This window comes from Chiloscyllium punctatum, chromosome 5 (genome assembly GCF_047496795.1).
Source record: "Chiloscyllium punctatum isolate Juve2018m chromosome 5, sChiPun1.3, whole genome shotgun sequence".
Taxonomy (NCBI): domain Eukaryota; kingdom Metazoa; phylum Chordata; class Chondrichthyes; order Orectolobiformes; family Hemiscylliidae; genus Chiloscyllium; species Chiloscyllium punctatum.
The window spans coordinates 36681662-36709244 of record NC_092743.1 but is presented as its reverse complement, the minus strand read 5'-3'; the positions used below and the strand labels follow the sequence as shown (position 1 = coordinate 36709244).

Here is a 27583-nt window from a genome sequence, read left to right as displayed (position 1 = left end):
TTCACCCAAAATGCTGGTAGCAAAATATAGTACAGCCCAGATGAGGAACTATTGAGAAAATATTCAATACCTTCCTCTTTCAGCAATGTTTGAGTTGGCCTAGATTTACATTACTCTTTTGGAGAGTGATTGTGCACAACAGATCGGTGAAAATGAAGGAGAATTTATAAGTCCAGCCAAGAAAGGGGTTGGGGTCCCAGTTGACATTTCATTTTGAAAACAGTATTTCTGGTGTTACAACACTCCCTCATCACTGTGTCAGTATGGCTTACATGATCAAATCAGAGTTCGAACATATGGGTTCAATCTCATGCTGAGATTTCTACCATTTACAACTTAAAGTGGTTTGTGTTTAGATGCTGAAGCAATCCATATTCAAATGTAGCCAGACCTGGACATCTAGGTTTGGACTGACAAGTGGCAAGTAAAAGTAATGACAGACAAGTGCTAGGAAATGATTATCTTCAAGAGAGACTCTAATCATCATCCCTTGACATTCAATGGAATTAGCATCACTGAATCACCCTTTATCAGCATCCTGTGGATTACCATTAATTAAAAACTGAAATGGACCAGCTATATAAATATAGTGGCTATAAAAACAGGTAATAAGGCTAGGAATCGTGTAGTAAATAAATCACTTTCTGACTCCCCAAGGCCAACTTCAAAGCACAATGTGATGGAATACTCCTCACTTGTCTGGATGAGTGCAGCCCCAACAATACTCAAGAAGGTTGACACCATCCAGGACAATTCTGTGCACCTCCAAAACATAGTAGCAGCAGTGCATACCAACTACAAGATGAATTGCAGAAATTGATGCAAATATCCTCAGATAGCATCTTCCAAAACTAGGACCAATTCAATCTCAAAGGACAAGGGCAGCAGATACATGGGAACACCACCACCAGGAAGCCACTCACCATCCTGACTCGGAAATATAATCAATGTTGCTAGGTCAAAATCCTGAAACTCCCTTCCTAACAGCATTGTGGGTGTACTCACACTAAATGCACTGCAGCGGTTTCAAGAAGGCAGCTCACCACCACCTTCTCAAGGGCAACCAGAGGTGAACACTAAATACTGACTGAAACAGGGAAGCCTGCATTTCCTGAATGAATCAGGAAATACTTAATGTTAAGCCCTTAATTCGTTTCTGAATTAATGAAGTTGCTGAAAACGTTTTTTAAAAGAGGAGCGTTGAACATAATTTGCTCCCTACTCACTGTTAATTTGCTTCCAAGTGAGTTCCACAGAATCTTGGTCAAAGTTGCCACATCCAGAGACTGACGGATCCATTTGTCCAGATCTATAAAGGTTGCAAGTGCATCAGTAATGGGCTTTGTCTCTGGATTCTGGAAATGACAGAAAATAAATTCCTAAAATAATTTAAACTGAATTTCTAACTTGTTATTCTCTCTACCTTGTTATGTTGCCATATATAAATCAGAAGTCGATAGATACCTGAATAATATTTATGAGATAGTGAAAAGGCAGAAGATTAACATTCAGTTGATCATTTTACACATGCAATCCATTAAAACATGGTTGACCAAATAGCCTCACTTTCTGATTCAAACTTCTGTTAAATGGTCCAAGGGACCGTGGTGTAGAATTTCTCCCTGGGATAACAATACGATTATATTACAAAAATTGTTTTATAATTGGAATACACTTGAGATGATTCTGTCAACAGCTCCATGTAACACAGCCAAATCATAGTACCCTACATACTCAGTAGTCAAATTTTCTTGACTACTTTTTGAAGTTAAATTTATGAGGTCGACTATTACATGGGACTGAAATTCATGCCCGTCAAAATGCATACCATACCATTAGCAGAAGCCCAATTGATCTCTAAATAAATAAAGAAAAAAATATGAATTGTGGTAATTCTGAAAACCTGGAGCAGAATACCTCAGCCAGTGGACCGGAAGACTGGGAGCGGAGCAAGATAACTGGCAGACTGGAACACTGGAGCAGGACATGGCAGCTGGCACACTGACTAATAAATGTTGATCTGTTATCTGTGAAGAACGAGGGTTGTCTTTTACATGGGAAATATGGAAAATCCCAGGTGATTTGGCCAAAAATAGGAGGTCGACTTTTACATGAGAGCGACTATTACTCGAGTATATACGGTATCCGGACCAGGAGGAACAGGCATTCTCCTCCGTATTCTTACAGAGTGATACGTTAGAAGTGGCTCTAAACTTCTAAAAATTTTAATGTCAAATTGTAGATAGAGATATTCACCTCTCTTGACATCAAAAAATGGGAAAATTCATAACTGGTCTTCCCAAGAACTTTAAGCGATCTAATTCACTGCCTGTGGTTCTATAATGGAAATTGAAATGCTAAAGTTTTTTCAGAGTTTATTCCTCACTTAGAGTACTGTTGGACTATAGTATTTTACAACCAATTTCACATTTTTCAATTGGGCAGTATTTCATTGCCTATAACATTCACAAGACTGTAATACATAGGAGCAGAAGCCAGTTCGTTTGACCATCCCGTTCGTTCTGCCATCCAATCAGATCATGGCATTTCTGTCAATCCTCAACTCCATTTTCCTGCCTTTTCTCCATTGATTCCCTTACTTGTTAAAAATCTGCCTTTCAGCCTTGAATACAATTAACAGTCCAGACTCTATAGTCATCTGTGGTAAAGAATTCCACAGATTTATTACGCTGAGGGAAGAAATTCCTCCTCATTTCTGACTTTAATCTGGGAGCCCTCACTCTGAAATTGTATCATCTGATGCTAGATCCTCCCACAAGGTGAAACAGCCTCCTCAAATGTCTTAAGAAACATATATTTTATTAAGATCACCTCTCACTTTTCTTAATACCATTGAGTAGAACCTATTCAGCCTCCCTTCATAAGACAGGTCTTCCATACCCAGAATCATCCTTGTGAATCTTTTCAGGACTTTACCAATGCTAATATATCCTTCCTTAGATAACGGGAAAAAACTGTTCAGAGTCTTCTCAATGTGCTCTAAGTAGTGTCTTGTACAGTTTTAGCAAGACTTAACAATTTATATATTCAATTCCCTTTGAAATAAAGGCCAACATTCCATCTGCTTTCCCTAATACCTGCTAAACTTGAATGCTAGTTTTTCTTTCCTGATTTATGTGAAAAAATCCCTAAATTCGTCTGGGGGCTTCAGCTTTCTGCAAACTCTCCATTTAAATAATATTCAGATCCTCCATTTTTTCCTGTACAAGTACATAATCTCACTTTTCCCACATTTGAGTTCAGCTGAGGAATACAAAGTAGAGCATAACAGTCTTTCAGGTTGGATGAGATTTAGAGAGGAGCCTTACTTTTCCTGACATATATTAATGATCTGGATTTGTGTGAGTAGTCAATTTCAAAGTTTGCAAGTGAGACAAATCTCGCAAGAATTGTAAACTGAGGAAGATAGTGTGGAACTCCAAAAGACATTGACAAGTTGGCAAATAATTGGCAGTTGAGGTTCAAAGCAGAGAAGTGTGAAGAGACATACTTCAGAAGAACATTGAGAGACAATTCAAATAGAGCATACAATTCTAAACAGAATGGAGGAACAGAGGGACCTGAGTGTATATATACACAGATCATTGAAGGTGGCAGGACAGGTGGACAGAGCAGTAAATAAAGCGTGTTTTTATGTCAGTTTTATTAATAGAGACTGAGAATACAAAGGCAAGGAGGTGATGTTGAATTTGTACAAAACATTTGTTAGACCCCTGCTACAATATTGTCTACAGTTATTGGTGCCACATTAAAGGAAACATTAGAACACATTGGAGAGAGCACAGAAGAGATTTGTCAGAGTAGTTTGAGGAAACTTCAACTTTGAAAATAAAGCATTTTGGACTGCTGTCCTTGGAGAGATGACAGTCGAGATGAGATCTCATAGAGATTTTCAAAATCATGAGCAGGCTGGAACGAACTGATAGGGCTACGCTGTTTCTTTCACATGTGTAACAACAATGAGAGCCCATAGACTTAAAATGTTGTCCAAACAAAGTAAGGATGATGTACTAAAGAACTTTTTCACACAGCAAATAGTTAGGGCATGAAATGCAACACCTGGAAATGTGGCGGAGGCAGTTTCAATTGAGATAGTCAAGATGGCATTAGATGTTTTTTGGATAGTAATGATGTGCAGCGATATGGGGAAAAGGCATTCAATCTAATCACTTGTCTTCCACCTACTTTTGTGTCATCTGCAACCAAAAATTATACTAAAAAGCACACAGAACCAAGGTTGGTCTACAAGAGGCTACCCTGTGTATTGTTAAGGCCTCTGCCTTTTCCAAGGTAGTTGCTTGGTGTGTAGGAATAATGGAAGATTTATTTCAATATATTCGAGAGTTAGAATTTCACAACAAAAATGAAAGTCTTCAATCCATTGAAAATCTATTAAATAATACTAAATGATTTGGGAAATCTACTCCAAGAATGGAGTTGAATATATTTAGTCTGTGAGATTGCGTACAATAGCAGTGAAGATGTAAAGTTAGTCTTTACTCAAAGAATCATGCTCAATGCCATTGGGAATTATGAGGATTCTCTTGGTGTCCAGAGTAATCCTTAGGGAAAATCCCTTCTCCACAGTAATTTTCTGGTCCTGTTGTAACCATGAGAAGCCCCACGGAATTTCAGAACTACTTGGTTATCCGTGGCATTTCTTGATACACAGCACATACACATATTTTTTGTCATATCCTTTTTTTGATCAAAGTTACTCTTTGATGTAACAGACCTTTTGCAAGCCCCAGCTGAGTTTCCTGAGCACATCGATGTATTTCTGGACCTGGAGACGTATGGGCTCGTGGAAGACTCTGTGAAGGCTTACAGACAGCGAGGCATTTGTGGACAAATCAAGGTGAAATCCTTTCAAACTTTTCTTGTTCTTTTTCCAATAATCACTGCATGTATTTCAATGATTAGAGGAGGGGGAGAAAAAAAGTATATTTTTAATGATTACAGACATTGTGATAGTTTGGTAATTCACATGAAACTATCAAGACCAGAATTCTTTGCATTAATGAGGGTTTTCCTCATTGCCCTGCCCTTGCCCTCTGTCAGTTGACTTCAGTATTAGACTCCCTATAAAAAGTGCAGTTCATAACAGATAATACTGGAACAATTCAGTCTCATCTGGTGCTATTTGACTCCTTTTAAAATTATTCCAGGAAATCTGAGCATCATGTCAAGGATAATACTTGTCAGGAGGTAGACAGAGATTGTGCACAGCCCTTTGTGTCTATAAGCTCCAGTCCATTTATAATACACTGCAGATAAAAGCAAAATTCACAGGCATATTATTACAAACAGGACTCTTAATTATGCCAGCTTTCTGATATCACTTAGGTGGGCAGAGCATGGTTCGTGTGCTCACACATTTGTTATGACCATGAAGATTTTATAGCAGAAGGTAGAAATGATGCTCAGAGAAAGATCATTCATCAGATTTTCCATCATTCTTGCCTCAGTATCAATGGACATCAAATGGAGCTTGAGCTTCAAATAGATGTTCAATTGTTTCTAAGAGAGCACCACAACATCAAAAATGTAATAACCCAAGGCAGCATGGCTTACCTAGCCAGACACAATAAAGGGCTACTTTATTAGACACACTGGGCCAAGTCTTCATTCTTGAGGTGAGTAACAGGAGATTGGAAATTTGTCAGCTCCTCTTGCCTCTTCAGGAAATACTGACTCCAGACATTAGCTCATCATTGTAGGGTGTTGGGAGCTGGCTGATGTCAGACCATCCGATCCCAAAAAGAGTTCGGAAAGCCCCACAGGAGCTTCCGGCCGTAGAGGCGAGCCATTCAAAAGTCCCAGCTCTGTGTGTGGGAACTCATCTCGTAGCCTTTGTCACTCTCTCTCTCTCTCTCTCTCTCTCATGCACACACACACACACAATCCCCTTAAGCATCCAACATCCCCAGGCCAAGATATGCTCCCTGCTCCTACCCTCCATGCCCTCTTGATGCCAAAGCGAGTTGTTGCAGTCTCCCTGTAACTGCCCATCCCATTCATACATTGTACACAATAAATAAGCAATGAAGCAATATAAGCAACAGCTGTATATGTGAAAACAAAAGTTTTAAAAAGGAAATCATTTATCTTTCCACTGTGTTAAAATCACCATCTTTAAAGTGCACTACAGTCCAGTAAAACCTTTGGTCATCCAGACTTTTAAAGCTTCACATAAAAGCCACTTAAAACTGTGTCAATAAACGTTGTGAATGTTGCTTCTTTACTCTTTCATGCATTGGTCATTGACAAGGCCAGCATTTCTTGCTCATCCAAAATTGATTGCTAAGCAATTTAGCCAACAGTTTAGGGTGGGTCTGGAGTCAAAGATAGGCCAGATCCAGTAAGAACAGCAGATATTCTTCTCTAAACATATAGTGAACCAGATAGAGTTTTACATCAATTAATGACAGATGTCATGGTCACCATCATCAGTAACTTTATATGAATGATTTATTATTTAATTCTACACTAACAGTTCTAGTGGGAATTTGAACTCTTCTGAATTAGCCAGAGCCTCTGGATTAATACATCACAATGCCACTATCCCTACCCCTGATTTAGATTGATGAGTTCAGATAGTCAGAGCTGCCAATGACTCAACATCCTAGATAATTCAGCTCTCAAAACACTCTATTTTGTTCTAATCATGTATCCTAACTATGCATTCTAATTCAGTATGAAGGTTACTCATTCATTCTGTATTCAGGTCCAAGATGACATTTTTTAAAGGGTTTCCAAGTAGGCCTAACTTGGCAAAACTCTGGCCCTTTACTTTTTAAGCTGCCAGCCTTTAAAATGGCATTTCATCCTAAAAGGCAGCAAACTATTGAAATAATGACCAGGGTGTAGGTGAAAAAAAATTTACACAAAGGCCAATTTCCCACAGCCCAAAACCTTCCCATCATAAAAACAAACTGGAAAAACAACAAAAATTGCAATGGTTCTTTGAGGTCTTGAGTGTGAACAGAAAATCAGTGACAATTAATTTCTAGTTCCATTGAACTTGCTGACCACATCATTGTTTGCATGAGATTGCACTAATGTGGATAAGAGAGGAAATGGAGGAGAGGAAGTATAGGAAGTATTGTTCTTTCAGAATTACAAAACAAAATTTTAAGGCATTACGCATCTTCTCAATAAATTGGATTCCCTTCTATCCTAAAGCTGTTAGATTTCATCATACAGTACTGTGTACATGTTTACTGCTCCTCGGATGCTGCCTGAACTGCTGTGCTCTTCCAGCACCACTAATCCAGTTCTGTGTACATGTTTACTATGGATCTAGTCAAATTAACTTAGGACCAAAATGAGACAAACCATTGTCACAAAAATATTTATCTGTTGTCTGCTCATTCCCTTTACTTCTCTTTTGATCTAGCTCACTACCTTTTCCTCATTCAACCCTACTGTTACAGTTGTCAGACACAGCTGATTTTGTTCATTTCCACTTTTACCAAACTGCAGCCAGTTTATTTCCTAACCCAAAATCCTGCCTTTGGCATAACTCAAGGATTCACCCAAGGTTGCTTCATCGTCCTCGCTGTCACTCTTCCCTCTTAGAGTGTTGACCCAGCTTTACTTTTTATATATAAAATTGAGAATCTGGTGCTCTACCATTGAGTCATGTAGCACAATAGAGGCCTTTTGGCCCATCAAATCTACACTAGTCTCACTTTCTAGCACTTGTTTCATAGCTTTGAAAAGTATGACATTTCAGGTGCTTATCCATGTACCTTTTATATATTTGTTTCAGATATGCTTTCTTTCTACACAAATACAAACTGAAACTAGACATTCAACACTCAGCAGATCCCTGAAAGCTAAACTGTTCCCAGTGTTGCTTTTGATTTCCAGCTTTAAGTTTTGATTTAGACTTGCCATGGCTGCTGGGTCTTTAATTTCTTGGTTGTGGTTGTGGGCTTTCTGTTTCCTTGGCAACTTTGTCACAACCTCTATCGAAAAGATTAAGAATTCCCACCTCTACAGCTCTCCCACGCAGTGAGCTTCAGATTCCTTCCACCCTCTGGATGAAAAGTAATTTCCTCAAATCCCCTCTAAACCTCCTGCCTTTCACCTTAAAGTTATGCCCTCTTGTTAGTAACCCTTCAACTACATTTTGGCCGGCTGCTTTCTATCCACTCTGTCCTTGCCCCTCAGCTTTCTCTGTTAACCTGATACTGGATTAGTGGTGCTGGAAGAGCACAGCAGTTCAGGCAGCATCCAACGAGCAGCGAAATCAACATTTCGGGCAAAAGCCCTTCATCAGGAATAAAGGCAGTGAGCCTGCAGCGTGGAGAGATAAGCTAGAGGAGGGTGGGGGTGGGGAGAGAGTAGCATAGAGTACAATGGGTGAGTGGGGGAGGAGATGAAGGTGATAGGTCAAAGAGAAGAGGGTGGAGTGGTTAGGTGGAAAAGAAGATAGGCAGGTCGGACAAGTCAAGGAGACAGTAAGTGAGCTGGAAGTTTGAAACTAGGATGAGGTGGGGGAAGGGGAAATGAGGAAGCTGTTGAAGTCCACATTGAAGTCCACAGTTTCAAACTTCCAGCTCACTTACTGTCTCCTTGACTTGTCCGACCTGCCTATCTTCTTTTCCACCTATCCACTCCACCCTCTTCTCTTTGACCTATCACCTTCATCTCCTCCCCCACTCACCCATTGTACTCTATGCTACTCTCTCCCCACCCCCACCCTCCTCTAGCTTATCTCTCCACGCTGCAGGCTCACTGCCTTTATTCCTGATGAAGGGCTTTTGCCCGAAACGTTGATTTCGCTGCTCGTTGGATGCTGCCTGAACTGCTGTGCTCTTCCAGCACCACTAATCCAGTATTTGGTTTTCAGCATCTGCAGTCATTGTTTTTACTCTGTTAACCTGACTCTATCCAGCCTCTCTCTAAAATGCTCCAGTCCAACATCCTGCTGAATTTACTCTGCACCTCCTTCAGTGCAAGCACATCCTTCTTACAGTGTGGCTACCAGAACTCCACACAGTAGTCTCATCAAAGTTTTGTACAGCTCCAATGTAACCTCCCTACTGTAATAATCTATGCCATGAACGATAAAGTCATGTCCCATATGCCTTAACTGCCTTATTAACCTCTTTCGCTTCCTTCAGGCAGCAGTGGATAAGCATCCCAAGATGCCTCTGAGCTTCCCAGTGACCTGTCATTCAAGTACTCTAATGCCTTGTTACTCCTTCTTCCAGAGGATCATTGCCATGCTAACTTATTTGAATGGTTAATTTTGCCACGAGCTTGTTTTGTAGGACCTCATCAAAACTTGTCTTGAAATCCAAATACACCATATCCACAAGCTCTTCTTTATCTATTCCACTTGTTGTATTCTCATACTTCAGTGGATTTGTTAAGAATTACTTCCCTCCATAAACCCATGTTGACTTTATCCAATCCCATTAATGCTTTCCAAGTATAAAAACAAGTTACTGCAGATGCTGGAATCTGAAACCAAAAGAGAAAAATGCTGGAAAATCTCAGCAGTTCTGGCAGTATCTGTAAGGAGAGAAAAGAGCTGACGTTTCGAGTCGAACTGACCCTTTGACCTTTTGACAAAGGGTCAGTTAGACTCGAAACGTCAGCTCTTTTCTCTCCTTACAGATGCTACCAATGCTTTCCAAGTGTTCTGTTATCTTTTAACATAGATGTTTAGCATACTTAAAATATTTGATGACTTCTGGATCATTAATCAGTATTATATACACTAAGCTGTCATATCCATCTTGGTTAATACAGGAACTTATATTTATGCAGTGACTTTTTGTAACAAAAGATCCCGAAGGTCTCAGGAGCATTATAAAACAAAGTATGACTTTACATGATGACGTATGGTACTATTTATATTTGAACAATTATTTTACATTACATGTTAATTCGGGGTTGAATTGAAGAAAACCAGTAGTAGTAAAAATAATGGTGGTTGAGGAATTAATGAGGTTCAAGGCTGACAAATCCCCATGGCCTGATCGTCAGCATCCCAGAGAATACTAAAGGAAGTGACTCTGGAAATATTGGATGCATTGGTGGTCATCTTCCAAACTTCATAGACTCTAGAGCAGTTTCTATAGGTTAGAGAATGACAAAAGTGAGCCCATGCTTTTGAAAAAAAGGGAGACACTTACAGATCAGTTAGCCTGACATCAGTCGTGGGGGAACTGTAAAATATCTATGTTGAAAGATAACAGAACACTTGGAAAGCATTAATGGGATTAGATAAAGTCAACATGGGTTTATAGAAGGAAGTCATGCTTAACAAATCTACTGAAGTATGAGAATGCAACAAGTGGAATAGATAAAGAAGAGCCAGTGGATGTTGTGTATTTGGATTTCAAGACAAATTTTGATAAGGTCCCACACAACAAGCTAGTGGGCAAAATTAAACGCATTCAGGATTGGGTAATGTACTGGCTTGAATTGAGAACTGGTTGACAGCTCAAACAGAGAGGGAAAATAAAAGAATTATTTTTGGGTAGCAGGTATACTACAGGGATCTATGCTTGGGCCCCAACTAATCATAATATATATAAATGACTTGGATGCGAAACCAAATGCAATACTTCCAAGTTTACTGATAACATAGAACTAATTACGATTGGGAGTTGAGGAAGATGTAAGGAGGATTCAGAGTGATCCAGACAAGTTGAATGTGTGGGCAAACATATGGCAGATGGAGTATAATGTGAATAAATGTGAATTTAAACACTTCAATGTGAAAAACAGAAAGGCAGACTATTATTTAAATGAGGATATAGTAGCAAATGTAGATGTACAAAGAGATCTGAGTGTCCTGGTGCACCAATGAAAGTAAACAAAAGGGTGTAGCAAAAGCAATTCGGTATCTGACTTCATTGCAACAGGTTTAGAGTTACTGCAATTATATAGAGCCTGGGTGAGACTGCATCTGAAGAATTGATTCCCCTACCGAATTTTGATCTCCCTACCGAAGAAAAGATATATTTGCCAAGCAGAAGAGCAGCAAAGGCTCACCAGGCTAATATCAGGTATTGTATGACTGTTGGGCTATGGTTTAACAATTAACCACTTTTACATGGGACTGAAATCATGTCTGTACTTGGTGCATTCTTACCTTCCTAAGGAACCATCATGAGCCAGATTTGGAACAATCCAAAGGCATAATGGTTTTGAATTGGAGAATTGAAAATAGCACTTCCAAATAATCACCAGTTCCATTTAGAAGGCCAACTGAACACCACCACCTGGAAGGTTCACTGAAAGCCACTCATTATCCTGACTTGGAAATATATTGCCCTTCCTTCAGCATTACATGGCCGAAATCATGGAATTCCCTCTGTAATGAAAAACTGTGGGTCGACCTACTTCATGTGGACTGCAGCAATTCAAGAAGTCAGCTTACCTTCACCTTCTCTAGGGACACTAGGGAGGGGTAATGCTTACTGGCCCAGCCAGCAATGCCTTAACCTTTAAATAAAAAATCAGGTGTTATAAACAAGTGACATTACAATGACTGTAATGGGAAGTTAATAATGAGCACCTTTCCTGTCATTTACCATATTAATCACCTGCTCCTTAAATGTCCAATGTTAATTCCAGGTTACTGTGAAATGTTCTTTTTTTAAAGGTATCAGTTTCTTTGGAGCTAGTAACAATGATGAACAGTTTGTTAAGGTTTATATTGAAAAGTGGGGGAAAAATGTATCATTTGTCTAATTAGGAGTTGCATCTGATCTGCAATTGCTACTAACTATCCATTTTCCACTGTTATTCCGAAGTTTCAAGGACAAAACTTCAGAGAAAAAGTGAAAAATAGCAATTAGGAGTCAATGAACATTCAATATTTACAATTATGAAGTCATCGAAACTCTATCAATGGCACCTACCGTTTTCCCCTGAACTCGTACCTTGTTTGTTTCGCAATGTGTTCAAAGCCACAGAGAACAACATAGTTCGTGAACGCTGTAAAGTACCTGAAAAGAGAAACAATTACTCAAGGGAGAGAAAACATACCCTGGACCTCAGGAAGTAGCTGAGAGGAGAACAAGATGGCAGAGTGTGAGAGTTCAAAGTCAACTGGTCAGTGCTGAATGGAGAAGAGGACTGACATGGAGCCACAGAACTATCACACTGGCCAATGATGAAAATTTGCATATCACATTTCCTTCGTCACTCCTCCATATCTGCTTCCACTTGTGACTAAAACTTAAACCCTTAATAGTGGGTCATACAGATTAAACATGGAAGGTTTACATCTCTAAAGGCAATGTTTCTGCTGTCAACCTGTCAAATACCAGACTTATTGGAAGCAATGTTACCATATCAGGAGTTGATATTTGAATCTTCATGTTAATTGTCCAGTGCCATGATAGTTAGGATAGCCAACTGGTTAAACCCAGTTTTGATCATTTCAAAAATTGTCTCTAAACCTTTAATAATCTCCATCTGCAAGGCACTTGTAACCATTAGCTGACTTGCTTACCAAATGTAAACTTCCTTGAGCCGTTGTGTATTTACGAGTAAATAGAGCTCTTTTCGGGTCAATGTGTCCAAAGTATCAGCGAGATGCAAGCAGTGTTCTTCCGATTCATTGTAGAGAGCCTCCAGACTCTCCTCCAAGACAAGGAGAGCCTCTTTCAACTGTGGCCGGTTCTTTTGATCAGATGTTTCTGAAGAAAAGAAACACTGTTCTTACTGATGTCCACATAAATGAGGTCAAGGGTTAGACTAGTAGATGCTGTACCAGTCAGCTGAGCTGTCTAACTGGCATCAGTGCTACTGAACACCACAAAGAGTATACATCAGGTCAACAATTCAATATCTCCTGTTTTGTTCTTATACCCAAGATAAATTTATAGCTGAGCCAGTTCCAGATAAGAACTAAAGAACAAAAATAAGAGAAGACCATTTGTCCTCAGAGCCTATTTCAATCAACAAAATGATGACTGACGTAATTGTGGTGTAAACATCACTTTCCTATCTGCTGCCTGCAACCCTCAAGTCCATTATCAATCAAATATTTGTCCAACTAAAACTTGAATATATTCAATGACTTGGCAACCACTGCTGGCTGCGGAAGCAAATTCCAAATAAACCTCTAAGAAATTGCTCATCTTCTTAAATAGGAGACCCATTATTTTAACACTGTGCTCGTTAATTACACATACAACTGATTCAAACCCAAGCGAATTTAGTAGCAATGTGTAAAATTTCAACTGTCCACTAGCTATGAATTTCTCTTGTATAGCATCTAGAATTACCTTTCCACTGCTTTTATTTGATCGTTAAAATCAGCATGGATCTGTTCCATTTACATTTATGTTTCAAAAACTTAAATGGAACAGATCCGTGTTGATTTTAATGATAGACAATCAAAGCAGTGGAAAGGTACCTTCAGATTCAATAGGCAGTTCTGCCTGACGATCACTCCCTGTGAACATTGCTCAATCCCAGAAGAGCCAAAGTGATCAAACATCTTACTGAAAAAGGAAAATAGCTTGGTAAGATGAGGTAGAACAAGCAGAGACGGAATATTTGGATTATCAGAAAGCTTTTCATTAAATGTCACATAAGATTTAGTGTGCAAAAAGCGCTTGGAATTGAACATCATATTCAGCATGGACTGAGAATTGGTTAGCAGTCAGGTAACAAAGAGTTAGAAGAAGTGGACCATTTTGAGAGTGAAAGATGATGACATTCAGTGCTCGGGCACCCAGTTATTCCCATTATTTATCAATGTTATGAATCAGGAAATCAAATTTCATATTTCCAAATTTATTGGTGACAAAACTAATTGGGATTGAGAGTGGTGAGCAGGATATACAGAGGTTTCAGGGTGATTTGAACAAGTTGAATGAGTGGGCAAATGCATGATAGATGCAGTCGAACATAGCTAAATATTAAGGTGTCCACATCAGTATGAGAAACAGAATGGTTGAAAATTATTTAAATAGTGATCAATTAGGAATGGTTAATATACAAAGTCACTGAAAGTAAGCATGCAGATGCAGTAACAATTAAATAGACAAATGATATTTTGGCCTTCATTGCAAGTGAGCTTGAATATAAGAATAAATAAGTCTTATTGCTGTTGTACAATTTGAGACCATCCTGCAGTGTTGTGTGCAACTGTGGTCACTTGACCTAAGAATTAGATTAAATTCCACACAGTGTGGAAACAGGCCCTTCAGCCCAACAAGTCCACACCGATCCTCCAAAGAGCAACCCATCCAGGGCCATTCCCCCTTGACTAATGCACCTAACACTATAGGCAATTTAGCATGGCCAATTCACCTAACCTGTATATTTTTAGAGGAAACCAGAGTACCTGGAAGAAACCCACTCAGACAGAGGGCAAATGTGCAAACTCCACACGGACAGTTGCCCGAGACAGGAATTGAACCCAGGTCCCTGGCGCTGTGAGGCAACAGTGCTAGCCACTGAGCCACTGTGGCACCTCAGTTAGCATATGAGTGCTATGAAGGTTCACCAGACTGATTCCTAGGATGACAGAATTGTCATACAAAGAGAAATTCAATTAACTGGGCCTTTTTCACAGGAGTTTGGAAGATTGGAGGGGGATCTTTGGATATAAAGCCCTCTATGCCTCAATGAACTTCAAGAAGGCTACAACTAAATGTAGTGAAAAGTTAAGGCCCCAGTACTGTACATATCCTTTGGACACAACATGAATCAGATCCTGCCAAATAGATTGCATAAGTTTAAAAAAAAATGTCGTTACTTAGACATGATGTAACCTTCCTAAATGCATATGGATGCTTTCAGTCCAATAATTTTTCCAAATGCTTACTTCCTCGTCGAACCCAAAAATACATTCTAGTAACAAACTGTTGTGAAGTTGGGTAGCATAATTGTAGATTGGGAGACCAGAAGTTAGAATTTGGGGTGGGTAAAGTTGTAAAATGCCGGGGGGGATGCTTTCCGTGGTTCCTTTTCTGTATTTAGAGATTAAAATGGATGTCTGTGAGCAGCAGCTTGGGTTTGCAAGGGCACAGAGAGTCTGAACTAAAATATTTGTATCAAAAGGCCACACAGTCAGCAGTCCAAACAACAGACTTTACCAAGACAACAGGGTTTTGAATTTAGCCAAACAATTTGAACCAGGCACTTAGATACCAAAAACCTATTGAATTTATATCTGATGATTTTGACATCGTAGGACCAATCCTACGGCAAATTATTAAATGTCATCAAGGGTATAAAAGAAAGGGCCAGCTGGACAAAAACCCCAGAGCTAACTGTCACTTGCCAGAGTTAACAGTTCTCACCTCTCAAGAGAGAAATTGGATCTCACAGTCATCTATGTATTTAAAAAAGCACCATCCAAATGCTAATGGTATCAATGATGAAGAAACAAAGGAAAAAGGCATTCCTGAGAGAATAAGAGGAGGTGTGCCTGACAAAAGACATAAAACATTCAGGAAGGCATGTAACCTGGCTGTAATTTCAAGAGATTAAATTCTATATTTTTTATATAGGAGTGGGATTTCTATTAATTGGAACAACATACCAGTCGAATTTTGTTTTATTCAGGAATAGTTAGTATTTAGAAGGGATGTATTCAGTTTGTTAATAATTTAGTTAATAAGTTCACTGTTAGAGTTAGATAAATAAATTGTTACTTTTTAATTTTGAAGGGAGTGTCAGCGATTAATTTTATTTAACCACTAGAAGTTGCCGAAGAGCACCACTTTTCATACTCTTTTTACAGATTATATGGCGAAGTGCTCCTCTTTGGGTGTTTCAGTTTCAGTTTGCAGAGAGGGGTCAACCTCCGCTTTGTAACTATATGTAGCTCAGCTACAAATGACAAAGATATGTTACATCACCAATCTGCTAATCTTATGTTCAGATGGGATGGATTTGGTGACATCGCAATGGCGAAACAAGGAATCGACTCAGATTAAATTTGTAACTCTGCAAACATGTCCAGATCAGTTCTATGAAGGTTCCATCTGCAGAATGGGCTGAATTTGCCCTTTTAAGTGTCAATTTCAGGGAATTCTGTGGAAGAGTTTTCTCTGAGCCCAGGCAATGTTTCTCATGCAATTTTCCACTGCTCACTTGATGAGCTGGGTGTTGTCCTCCACAGCACCACTCCTTGCAAAATCTTGCATTCAGCACAGGCAAGAACCCAAACTGGTGTCACGACTTCACAGCCCTCAGGCCGCAGGTGCTATTTTTAAACCCCAATTGTACACCATTTCAATCACTAAATCAGAAAATGCCCTTAGTAAGTTGGTTTGTAATTCCAAACAATATGGCTGAGATGGGCAAGCTTGACACCCCTCTTCGTCAAAAGTGACCTAGTGGATGGGATGGAGAAGAGGTGGGCTGTCCTTTATTATCCAGGACCACCAGGGGAGACCAAGTCAACAGACTATCTGCAGCAGCAATCTGGATCAGTGCAGTATCCATGTCTCAGAGAATCGCGCAGCAATGCCACAGGAAGGTTAATGACCTTTACCACTTCATGAGTGTAAGTGCCACCATCTTCTCTCTACACCTCTTACACATTAACTCCACAACTCCGACTATCTCCCACCAAGCCTCAAGAATTACCACCCTATTGATACAAGCAGTATCTTGCCTCAATGATTGATATGGGAGAAAGTGAGGACAGCAGATGCTGGAGGTCAGAGCTGAAAATGTGTTGCTGGAAAAGCACAGCAGGTCAGGCAGCATCCAAGGAGCAGGAGAATCGATGTTTCGGGCATGATTCCTGAAGAAGGGCTCATGCCCGAAACGTCGATTCTCAATGATTGATATCCATCCCAAACTCCAAACTCCTAACCCTTTTCACTCTCTGCCCTTCACTCACTTGGGACAGCTCACCACTGCTCCTGACTGAGGACAGGCCAGACCCTTGACTGATGTCTACATTGTTCCCTTACTGACTTACCAGTAACTCTCAAACTGGCTTCATTCATCCTGCAGGACCATCTGTGACTGACCCAAATCGTGGACTGTAAGGACACAGATCCTGATCAAGTGCCCAACTGACTTTGGTCAATGAGATCAGACATGCCCTTGTCTGACTGTGGCAGCATACACTGACAAACTGTTATTCCCTTTTAACCGGACGAAGGACTACTTCCCTCAGATTCTCAGAAGTGGCCATGTGTGTTTGCTACATGTCCTGCTGAGACATGCAGTAGGTATGACATGGATATAGCATAATGCTGTACAGCAACATGTCCACCCCATCCCTTGGTTATTTGATGCTGGCTTGCTGGACAAACTCTCAGGCTTTTTGTCTGTGCTAAAAGGCAAGGTGGAACTGCTGAGAGACTGTGTTAAGTGCAATACTCAAAGAGGCAAATTATGTCAGAGATGCTGAGAGTGCAAAATGCGTGCTAAGAAAGCAAGCTAAGTGTCCTGAGATGTACCCTATTCAAATGTATGACATGGGTGTCTGTCCCTGTGTACAAAGCGGCCTTGCAGCAGCATTGCAATGTAATGTGCCAGTGAGGTCCAAAGTGAGGCCAACATGTGCCATGACAATATCGTGATGCTAGTGCTTTGCCAATGGATGCAGGATGGAACTGGTCACTCCCCAATGAGCATGCTGCAAGATGGTGGAGAATACTGGCCAAGGTGGAAGCCTGGAAAAGACACCAGCAACCTGCAGCCGCAAGGTAACTACTGACTTTCAAGGTGGGAATTGCGATGTCTGGTTTCTTAGCAGTATCCAGGGGAAAAGCAACCTGCATTGAAATGACATGGGACTCCATAATAATGAGAAGTTTCTGTATGAAAATGGTGCCTTTGCCACTCACTAATGAGATTCTCATCTAGTGATTGAAACTTTAAAGGGAAAATTGGACTCTTTATCTTGCCATTGAGAATATAATATTTTCATTCTCATTGTATCCTCACAGCTCTCTTGCCATTGCCCACGTCATTCAGACACTGGGAATACTCTACCCATTAGATATGTGCTTCCCCCAATCTGAAAAGATCATTTGGGTCAAGAAAGCTTAGCCCATATACAATTTTAAAAATTCTACAGGTCCTTAATGATCAGATCAATCTATTTCTAAAATAACTCCTAGAGTTTGTTTCTATATCTATTGTAACAAACATCCTGATATTCTTTCTAAATCTTCCAAATTGTCCCTTAAGTCATATTCATTGTTTCCAGATTTTTCTGAATCATGTGCTCTCTTTAACAATCTTTCTTCACAATTACCTTAATTCAAGATGGAGGAATCTAGTTTTTTTTGCTAGTTGTTCCATTTTCAGACATTGGTAATGTCTGAGCACACTCCAGGATATCAGTGTTCCCCTTTCACTAATTCTACACACAGAATATTTGTTGTCAGGCTGCTTATCCATCCTGTCTTTCATGAGATAAAACTTTATCCAGCTAAACATTGGTAAGGCAAAAACATCATCTTCAATCCTCAATCCAAAACATCAACTCCATCCCATTCCTTGGTCTCGGTCTGAGACAAAGATGAGACTGCTTAAAGCCTTGGATTCCAAATTATGTAGAACCCAATTCAAATCTCACTAATAAAGAACTCAATTCCATCTATAACACCATGTGTCAGGGTGACTGAGACTGGTGGAGTACTCCATATCTTTCAGTGATCTTACTACTCCATTGACCACCACATGAATTTAAATGCTTTAAACAGTTACAGATATGGCTAATTACATATTTTAGTTTAATTAAATATAAAATAAAAAAGATCGGTGAACTAGATTTCTTTAACAAACAACAGCGCTAGGGGAAAATAAGACTTATCTGGCAAAGATGCAAAGCTAATTAACACTCTGAAATATGAAAAGAATTAATTTCAATTTTACAAAACAACCTGAAAACAAACAACCCATCACACCAGGAAAATATGGATCCTTCTCTCTACAGGGATGCACTTTGGAAAGGAAAAACTTTAAGCAAATGGCGAATAGTTCCTGAAGACAAGGGTAAGATGTAAAATGTTCAATTGGTTAGTGTTTTAGCATGTATAGCTGGAGGTCACTAAACTGAGGCAGTTGTCTCTGAGATCTTTAGAAATGCAGTTTATCTAGGAACCACAAAATCTGCGATTTTTCTAGTCACTCAGATTTATTTTGTTTTCATAAGGGTGTTTCAGAAACAGGAGAGCTCAGCTGGGAAGCTCCTTTCCTTCAGCAGGGTGGTCATCCACTACAGCAAACAAAACCCAAAGCAGACACTGAAACCTATGGTCATCAGCCCAGGTAGATGCTTTTAGCAAACAAATAGCATCCCAAAACTGAGGACAAAGTCAGCTTGAAAGACACTGACAACTGGAGGCCTACAACAATGGGGCACATTTTACTTTACCTCTTCTCCAAGATCATAGTGCAAAGGCTTAGTGATGTAGTATAGCGAAATTTTAGACAGAAGGATCTCTCCAAGATCATAGTGCATCTTCTGGCTGCAATGAAAATATTGCTATCCGAGAGAACATCATTAAGGGAGCAAAAAGAAATAAGAAAGACCTTGTTTTTATTCAGTTTAACTAAAGTTTTTGACTCAGTGGGTCATAAGTTTCTTTTTAAAGCTTTGCAAAGGGTGGCCATACCGAAACAATTTATTCAATTAATTACAAATGTATATCCAAATAATACTACAGTAATTGGGGGCCATAATTGTAAAATGGATTTTATTAAAATTACTAGAGGGGTCAAACAAAGTGATTCCCTACCCCCTCTTTTATTCAATAACACATTAGATACAAGGTCGGGTGTTTTTATGAGTTTTAATGAAGAAAGTATCAATTGTTTGACCCTCGTGTTTGCAGATGATATAGCTTTGGTTAATGTCTTGCACCTGGAAATGGAGCAAAGTTTGAGAGTCATCCTGCGATTTTGTGATGGTACTGGTCTTAGCATAACATCAAAATGACCAAGGCTTTCCACTTTTTGCATAATGGAGAAAGACCTTTATTTATAATTACACAAAGAATTAGATGCTGGGTGGTAATAAAATTTAGAACATTCCTCCATTTTCTGCCTGGGGATCCTCCAACCCCACGGTATCAATATGGATTTCATCAGTTTCCTAATTTCCCCTCGCCCCACCTTACCCCAGTTCCAACCTTCTAACTCGACACCATCCTCATGACCTGTCCTACCTATCCATCTTGCTTCCCACTTATCCGCTCTACCCTCCTCTCTGACCTATCACCATTATCCCCACCTCCATTCACCTATTGCACTCTCAGCTACCTTCCCCTCAGCCCAACTCCCTCCCACTCCCATTTACCTAACCCCTCCCCCTCCCCCCACCCCCGCAGCTTCATTCCTAATGAAGGGCTTTTGCCTGAAATGTCCATTTTCCTGCTCCTCAGATGCTGGCTGACATGCTGTGCTTTTCAAGCACCACACACTTGATTTTAGTCTCCAGCATCTTCAGTCCTCACTTTCACCTACTTATATAGAACCCTATTTGAGGGATAAAGAGGGAAAGGAATGGAAGCCTGATTTTTTACATTCAAGAAAGGTCAGAAAATCATCATTGTTGATGTAACTGTATGTTTTGAGAATGAGAATAATCAGTGAGAGAAAGTCTGAGCCTGTTAAATATAAACACCTTAATCAAGAGAAGATTACCTACCTTACAGATGGCACAGAGATTTCCTTTTCTGTTTTTGTTATGGGTGCTAGAGGCAAATAGACTGATCTGAACAATAAGCTTAAAAACCATCTCAGCATTCAAATATATTATTCCTTTGTCCAAGAGAAATTGGGACTTACAATTTCCTTAAACCTATAAATCCTATTAACCCTGCAGATTTTTAGTGACAGCTAAACTACTTTATCTGTGCACCAATAACTTTTATGATGATCCATGGATGTTAATATTATTTTTGTGTTTTATAGTTTTAATATTTTAATATTTGTTTTATTATTTTAGAATTAATTATTTTAAGATATTTTAATTATTTTAGTGTATAGTTTAGGACATTTTAGAAGTCGGTAATTTCAATCAATAATGTTTGTAGTTTTAGATGAGCACGTATAAGGGTACTGTTAGGATGTTAATCATTAAATTTCACAGACAACACGTCAGATGATGTAAATGCCTTTGAACTATAAATTAACTTTGGACTATAAATTAACTGGTGCTACCCAGTTCTGTATTCCCATTCATCCTCAGTTTGGTGAGCTGCTTTAAGCCCGTTATGTCTCCTTCTCATCTCCTTATCATAGCTTGAGGTAGCTATATGGAGGTGTCCTATACATCAAAGAGCAACGTAAGAACTCAGCAAAAATACTATATATGATGAGAGTATTAAATCAGCCATGATTTCATTGAATGGCAAAGCAAATGCAATGGGCTGAATGCCCTAATTCTGCTCTAATGTCTTATGGTGTCACAAGTTGTATAGGGTGAGTTAGTGGGCAGAAAGTTGCATATATCAACAAGGGTGATAGATCATGAGCCCAGGTGGGACGTGGGAGCAGTTCAGAGATAGAGTGAGTGAGAAATATTGGTGAGAAAATGGTGACACAGTAGTGGAGTAGAGAAGGAAAGTGATCATCTTCTGGGCAATCCAGATGGCTAAGACTACTCTAACTCAGGCAGCAACCTTGCAGCAGGTTGGCATGGTCTGATGTTGTGGGCTTCATTGCTGGCCCTGGATGAACAGGAGGTCCTGCCTGTGCACCACCCCATCCAGCAGGAGTTCCAGAACCATGCTTGTAAAATGGGATACCAATTGCACCCTGTCAAGAATGTCAAAGACATCAAGAGCCATGCAGCTCAGCTCCAAAGTGACATTTCTTGTCCGGGTGCTAGGATGCCAGTCAATTCTCAAATCTCCAGTGAGCAGTGAGTGACACTGGAATGGCATGTGCTAAGATGGAACGGGCATCAGATGAGATATTTGCCATAAGGCTGAAATTTCAATTAATACAGCAAGATTGATAAGATTCAGTGATAAATCACATTTGACCACATGGCGAGAACTACTCCAACAAGCTCTACATGACTAGCATTTAACCAAAATGTACTAAAGATTCAACTCATTGTATCTACCTCAACAGCATTTATTATTAATGCCCCAGGTGCAACAGGAAAATTTGGTAGAACATCCTGTGACATATGATCCTAATTTTGAAATGAGGATTCTAACTGCTAAAGCTACAAAGTTAAGTGTGGATAGTTTAGTAGATAACAAATGTATGTGGAAGGAAAATGTGCTGCTTCTGCACAGGGAATGGTCTAGTTCAGAACTAAAAATTCCCAAGGTTACTCTCAATTTAATCTCCATCAGTTGACAACTTTCTTTGTATAAACCTAACTAAATTATTGTCTTCCCTCCCCTACTTTTATGCAATGTAGCTTCATCCATCAGCCTCCCTAAACCATCTCATTAATTGGATGCTCAAGGTAATGTTTTCTATTCTGCTGTAGGTTTAAAGATTACAGATCACTAATAGGTTTGAGAGAATGAAGTCTATAAGACATATGTGTTCCTTTTGGCTCAGTCTTAAATTATTTTAAGATGAGTCAACATTTGACAATTACTTACCAGCCTTGACAAGAGGCTTTAGAATGTGAGCTTTCAGATCAGTCAGTGAATTCTTGAAGGATTGCTCCAACTTGAAGAGATAGGCAGCTTCCCTTTGGCATTTCTCCTTTAGGGAATTCAAAAAAAAATCAATAATGCTAAACATCACACTTCATCTGCAGAAACATTAAACAGTGTTTTAGGTAATGCCCAGCTTGATGTTATATTGTAGAATATTGTGCACTGTTCCACTGTTTTGAGGGTCTAGGAGAGAATGTGAATGCATTAAAGGTGGTTTAAAAGAAATACAGGAAAAATCAGAGGTACAGGGACCATAATAGTATTCAAATAATAGCTTACAATATAGATCTTGAGTGTTGGCGAAGAAAGTCACATTTTCTCCAACGTTTTGACTTGCACTCAGACATGTTCATGAAATATAAACAAAAAGTGCAACATGGAAGGAAAAGGCAATTGGTTTTAAATGGACACAACATCTGTAACCGAAATTGGTTAGCTTGCAACAGAAACCAAATGTCAAAGGAATTTGGTTTATTATTAAGTTGATTTTAATCAGTTCAGTCATTACCCTTTCTTGTGGTCTGCAAGTTATTTCACTGTCACCTTACAAAGTGGTCCTGCTGGAAGTATGGGATCAAACAGACAGCCATCACCCAATAAACGTAAGGTTGATATTTTGATGGAAAGATAGAACAAAAGGTCTTCTTAAATTGAAAGATTTTGTGACATTAAAAAAATTCCACAATCCAATTTTGAGAAACCAGATGAAACAAAGAAATAGGTCTGTGCTGAAAAAGTCACTAAAAGTTAATGGACAGATTTGCACAGCATGTAATAAAAGGTGATTGGAAAATTAACTTTTATCACAGTAGATGAACGCAAAAAGTTATTTTCATTTATACAAATGAATGCTAAGAATCGTCTAGAATATTGCAGTTGGAAGCATCTAAACAGCTATATTTAAAAAGAGCAAGTTAATTGTAGGTTCACACAAATATACCAGGGCTTCAAGAGTTAAATTGAGGACCAGTTGCATAAATTTTGCATGCTTTTCCTGAAGATTAGGAAGAACAAAATTTAGATACATCAGTCAGAAAAAGGACAGTTCAGGCTCAAAGGGCTACACAGCCTATTCTCATTCTCACCCCAAAACAAAACAACTTTAAATGTGTTTTATATGGTGCTTTACCTTTATTTCTGGCCCCAAGTTCAGGATTGTTCTGGAGCTTGACGTTGACTTTGAGAAAGGTGTATTCCAATTTCTAGAAAATCTGGCTCTCTGTAGCAGTACTTCTGGATCAGCCTGCTGGACTGGATGATTTGGGTCCATTCTGTGCCTCAACTGAATATTAGAACATCCATCTTCCTCAGCAGATTTTTCGGAAGAGTTTACTGGTTAATTAAAAAGAGAAACATATGTATTTAAAATTATCCAGGATTTTCCAGCTGCTCTCTTAAGTGATAGCATTCATCACATTAGTTCACTCCACAAAATTTTACACATTTATGAAGTTATCTCTAAATTGAGGCGTATAGCAGCAACAGCATGCGGAAGCATATATTGACAAAAGAGATTTAATGAGCTAACAGATACACCTTATTTCACATTCCACTGCCTGTCTATCTGGAACTATTTAGATTTCATAGCAGGTATTTGACAGCAAGTCAAAAAGTGACAAGTACACACAAAAGTGATAAAACAGTTAAAATTGAAACATCAATTTTAGGTTTCAGTTCCGTGAAGATCTGACCTTTTATTTTAAAGATCAGGAAGTCATTTTGAACATTGAGTTCAAAGTAGTACTTTGGAGAATTTGTCATTCAGCTAAATGACCAATATGCCACTTGGGAGATAATTGCTAAGACAATTTGTTGACTAGAATTTTGCAACCACTAGAGAGAGAAAGAGAGAGAGAGAGAGAGGAGTCAGAAGCACTTCCATGCTGAATAAAGAGGTACATAACAGCAGAGGTGCTGTGATCAGCACTTTGCAGTGAGTCATAGAGTCATAGAGTCATAGAGATGTACAGCATGGAAACAGACCATTTGGTCCAACCTGTCCTTGTCGACCAGATAGCCCAACCCAATCTAGTCCCACCTGCCAGCACCCGGCCCATATCCCTCCAAACCCTTCCTATTCATATACCCATCCAAATGCCTCTTAAATGTTGCAATTGTACCAGCTTCCACCACTTCCTCTGGCAGCTCATTCCATACATGTATCACCCTCTGCGTGAAAAAGTTGCTCCTTAGGTCTCTTTTATATCTTTCCCCTCTCACCCTAAACCTATGCCCTAAGTCCTGAGGTACTTAGAAGTCAATAAGAAGAAAGTTCCAGAAGTAGAAGACTGTGAGGGTGCCAAAGAGTAAGGATCCCACAAGGGTGGTGAAGGCATGTATAGGAAATACATGTTAAGTAGGTGTGCCTTGAGTCTGCAGGTTATTTGAGGTGTTTTGGGAGAGATTAGCGGAAGAAAATAACATCCAGTAAATGCCAAAAGGAGACAGATTACAGCTGTGCCAGCTGAAACATTAACATGAGGGCAGAGGTGACTCCAATAAAAGTTCAAATTTCTTTAAGACACTACTGGGATTAAAGGGAAGAATCGTTCTTTCTGGTGTTAATAATGGGATTGTTCCAACTGTTCTTTTCTAGTAAAATGTAGTTGGTGAATTTCATTTGTGTAATATTTTTTTCTTTTACTTTATTATAAGTGCATTGGTAATCTGTTGTGAAAATGTTCAGCAACTGATCCCCACAGTAAGCAAAAAGAAAAATAAAGCTTACAGTCTATCAAGCCAGGTCCCACTCTGAGATCTGACTTGTCCAGCAGTACCTTCAATTAGGATCATAATACTGTCATCAATAATAGGAAAGCAGAGTGGGGAGGGAGTGAATAGATCAGTATCGAAAGGGAAAGGTGTGTGATCAGATGCTAGATGAGAGATAGGGAGTTGGATGGAAGACCATACAAGGCACTGAAGCTGAGCCAATTATGCATTAATTCCAATATATTTCCTTACCTCTGAATCAAGAGCATCTTTCCCTCGAAATTTCATATTACATCTCAAATGGATTCACACAGTAGGTATCAAAGAAAGAAATATTATCAAACATCTAGTCTTGGTCCATATTCATAAATCCCAATGCAATAAAAAACCTGAGGGGAGTGAAAAAGAAACACTAAATTATAGAATATTAGTAATTCAGGCATTGGAACTATTCAGCTGACCTAGCAGCAAGAACCAGAATTTCATGAAGGAATTGGAAAACTTCCTCATTTTGCACCTTCTCGTAGTCACAGCCCTCGTATAAAATGGTGATCAGAACTGCATGCAATACTCCAGTTGTGCCCTAACCAGTTTTTAATACAATTCCAGCATAAACTCTCTGCTCTTATATTCTATGATGTGGAGGAGCCAGTGTTGGACTGGGGTGGGTAAAGTTCAAAATCATACAACACCAGATTATAGTCCAAAAGGTTTATTTGGAAGTACTAGCTTTCAGAGCATTGCTCCTTCAAGATAAACCTGTTGGACTATAACCTAGTGTTGTGTGATTTTTAACACTATACTCTATGCCTTAGTTAAGAAAAGCAAATATCCCATATGCCTCAACTGCCTTACCTATCCTCCCTGCTGAAGAAGCATAATGCCAGACTTGAAAATGTTAATTCTGTTCCTCCCTCCACAGAGAGGAAGAGTAGGCAATGGCCTGGTCATATTCACTAGGCTTTTAATCTTGTTAATTCTCTGGAACCTGGGTTTGAATCTTGCCATGGAACTTGAATTCAATAAAAATCTGGAATTACAAATCTGGGCAATTAGAAATGGGCAATGAAAGCTGGCTTAGCTAGTGATGCCCACACCCCATGAATAAAAATAAATGCAGCCAGAACTGCCAAGTTTCTCCAGCATTCAGTGTGTTTATCCTTGACCCTCCCCTTACTACCTTCAGGGGCCTGCAGATGTGGGCATCAAAGGTCTTCAGTATTTTCCAGAAGACAATTTTATCTGCAAGCTGCTTCCAGTCCATTTGGACCAAATGGTATCTTCCTTTAGTAAAATTAGTCTTTCTCCAACTTAGAAATTGTGTTTCCTACCCATTCTTATCCTTTCCCATAATTGATCTAAATATGACTGAGTTATGATCACTATCTCCAAAATGCACCACCGCCCCACTTCTGATATGCCACCCCTGGCCAGGCTACTTTCTCAATCTTAGGTCCAGAACATTCTCCTCCGTTGTTGGGTTTTCTACTTACTTGCCAAAAATATTCCCCTGGCTTAATTTAATATTTTGTTCCTTCCAAACAGTTTAGTTTTGTTTTTAGCAGATAGTTTCATTTTTAATTCACTCATAGGATATGGGCATCACCAGCTGAGGCAGCTTTTTTTCCAGTCCCTAGAAGTCCTTGTGAATGTCGCGGTGGGCAGCATTCTTGAACCGCCACAGTTCATATGCATGTTGACCCACAATGCCCCTGGCGAGGGTATATCTGGATTTTGATCCAGCGATGGTGAAGTAACGGTGATATGTTTCCAAGTCAGGATGGTGATTGACTTGAAGATGAATCTGCAAGTCCTGATATTCTCATGTATCTGTTCTTCTAGATGGAAGTGGTTGTGGGTTTGGAAGGTTCTGTCTAAATCTTAGCAGGACTTATATGCTTAATGGTAAGGTCCTGGGGAGTGTTGCTGAACAAAGAGACCTTCGAGTGCAGGTTCATAGCTCCTTGAAAGTAGAGTCGCAGATACATAGGATGGTGAAGACGTCATTTCGTATGTTTTCCTTTATTGGTCAGAGTATTGAATACAAGAGTTGGGAGGTCATGTTGCAGCTGTACAGAAAATTAGCTCGGCCATTTTTGGAATGTTGCATGCAATTCTGTTTTCCTTCCTATCAGAAGGATGTTATGAAACTTGAAAGGGTTCAGATAAGATTTACAAGGATGTTGCCAGGGTTGAAGGATTTGAGCTATAGGGAGAGGTTGAATAGGCTAGGGCTGTCTTCCCTGGAGCAT

At 39.4% G+C, this 27583-nt stretch overlaps 1 protein-coding gene across 3 annotated transcripts in view; it reads right to left on the bottom strand.

Moving 5' to 3' along the window:
- LOC140476985 (ALS2 C-terminal-like protein) overlaps nt 1-27583 on the bottom strand; it is a 104593-nt gene that overhangs the window by 60962 nt on the left and 16048 nt on the right. The window contains exons 2-8 of one of the 3 annotated variants that reach the window (XM_072570038.1): nt 25584-25720; nt 23749-23951; nt 22560-22665; nt 12509-12695; nt 11913-11999; nt 4757-4922; nt 1227-1355 (exon numbers count right to left, since the gene is read on the bottom strand). In XM_072570038.1, coding sequence (XP_072426139.1) covers nt 1227-1355; nt 4757-4922; nt 11913-11999; nt 12509-12695; nt 22560-22665; nt 23749-23889 — 816 coding nt within the window. In that variant the 5' untranslated portion in view covers nt 23890-23951; nt 25584-25720. The remainder of the gene's footprint in view (nt 1-1226; nt 1356-4756; nt 4923-11912; nt 12000-12508; nt 12696-22559; nt 22666-23748; nt 23952-25583; nt 25721-27583) is intronic. The other 2 variants (XM_072570040.1, XM_072570039.1) reach the window with 2 other exon arrangements.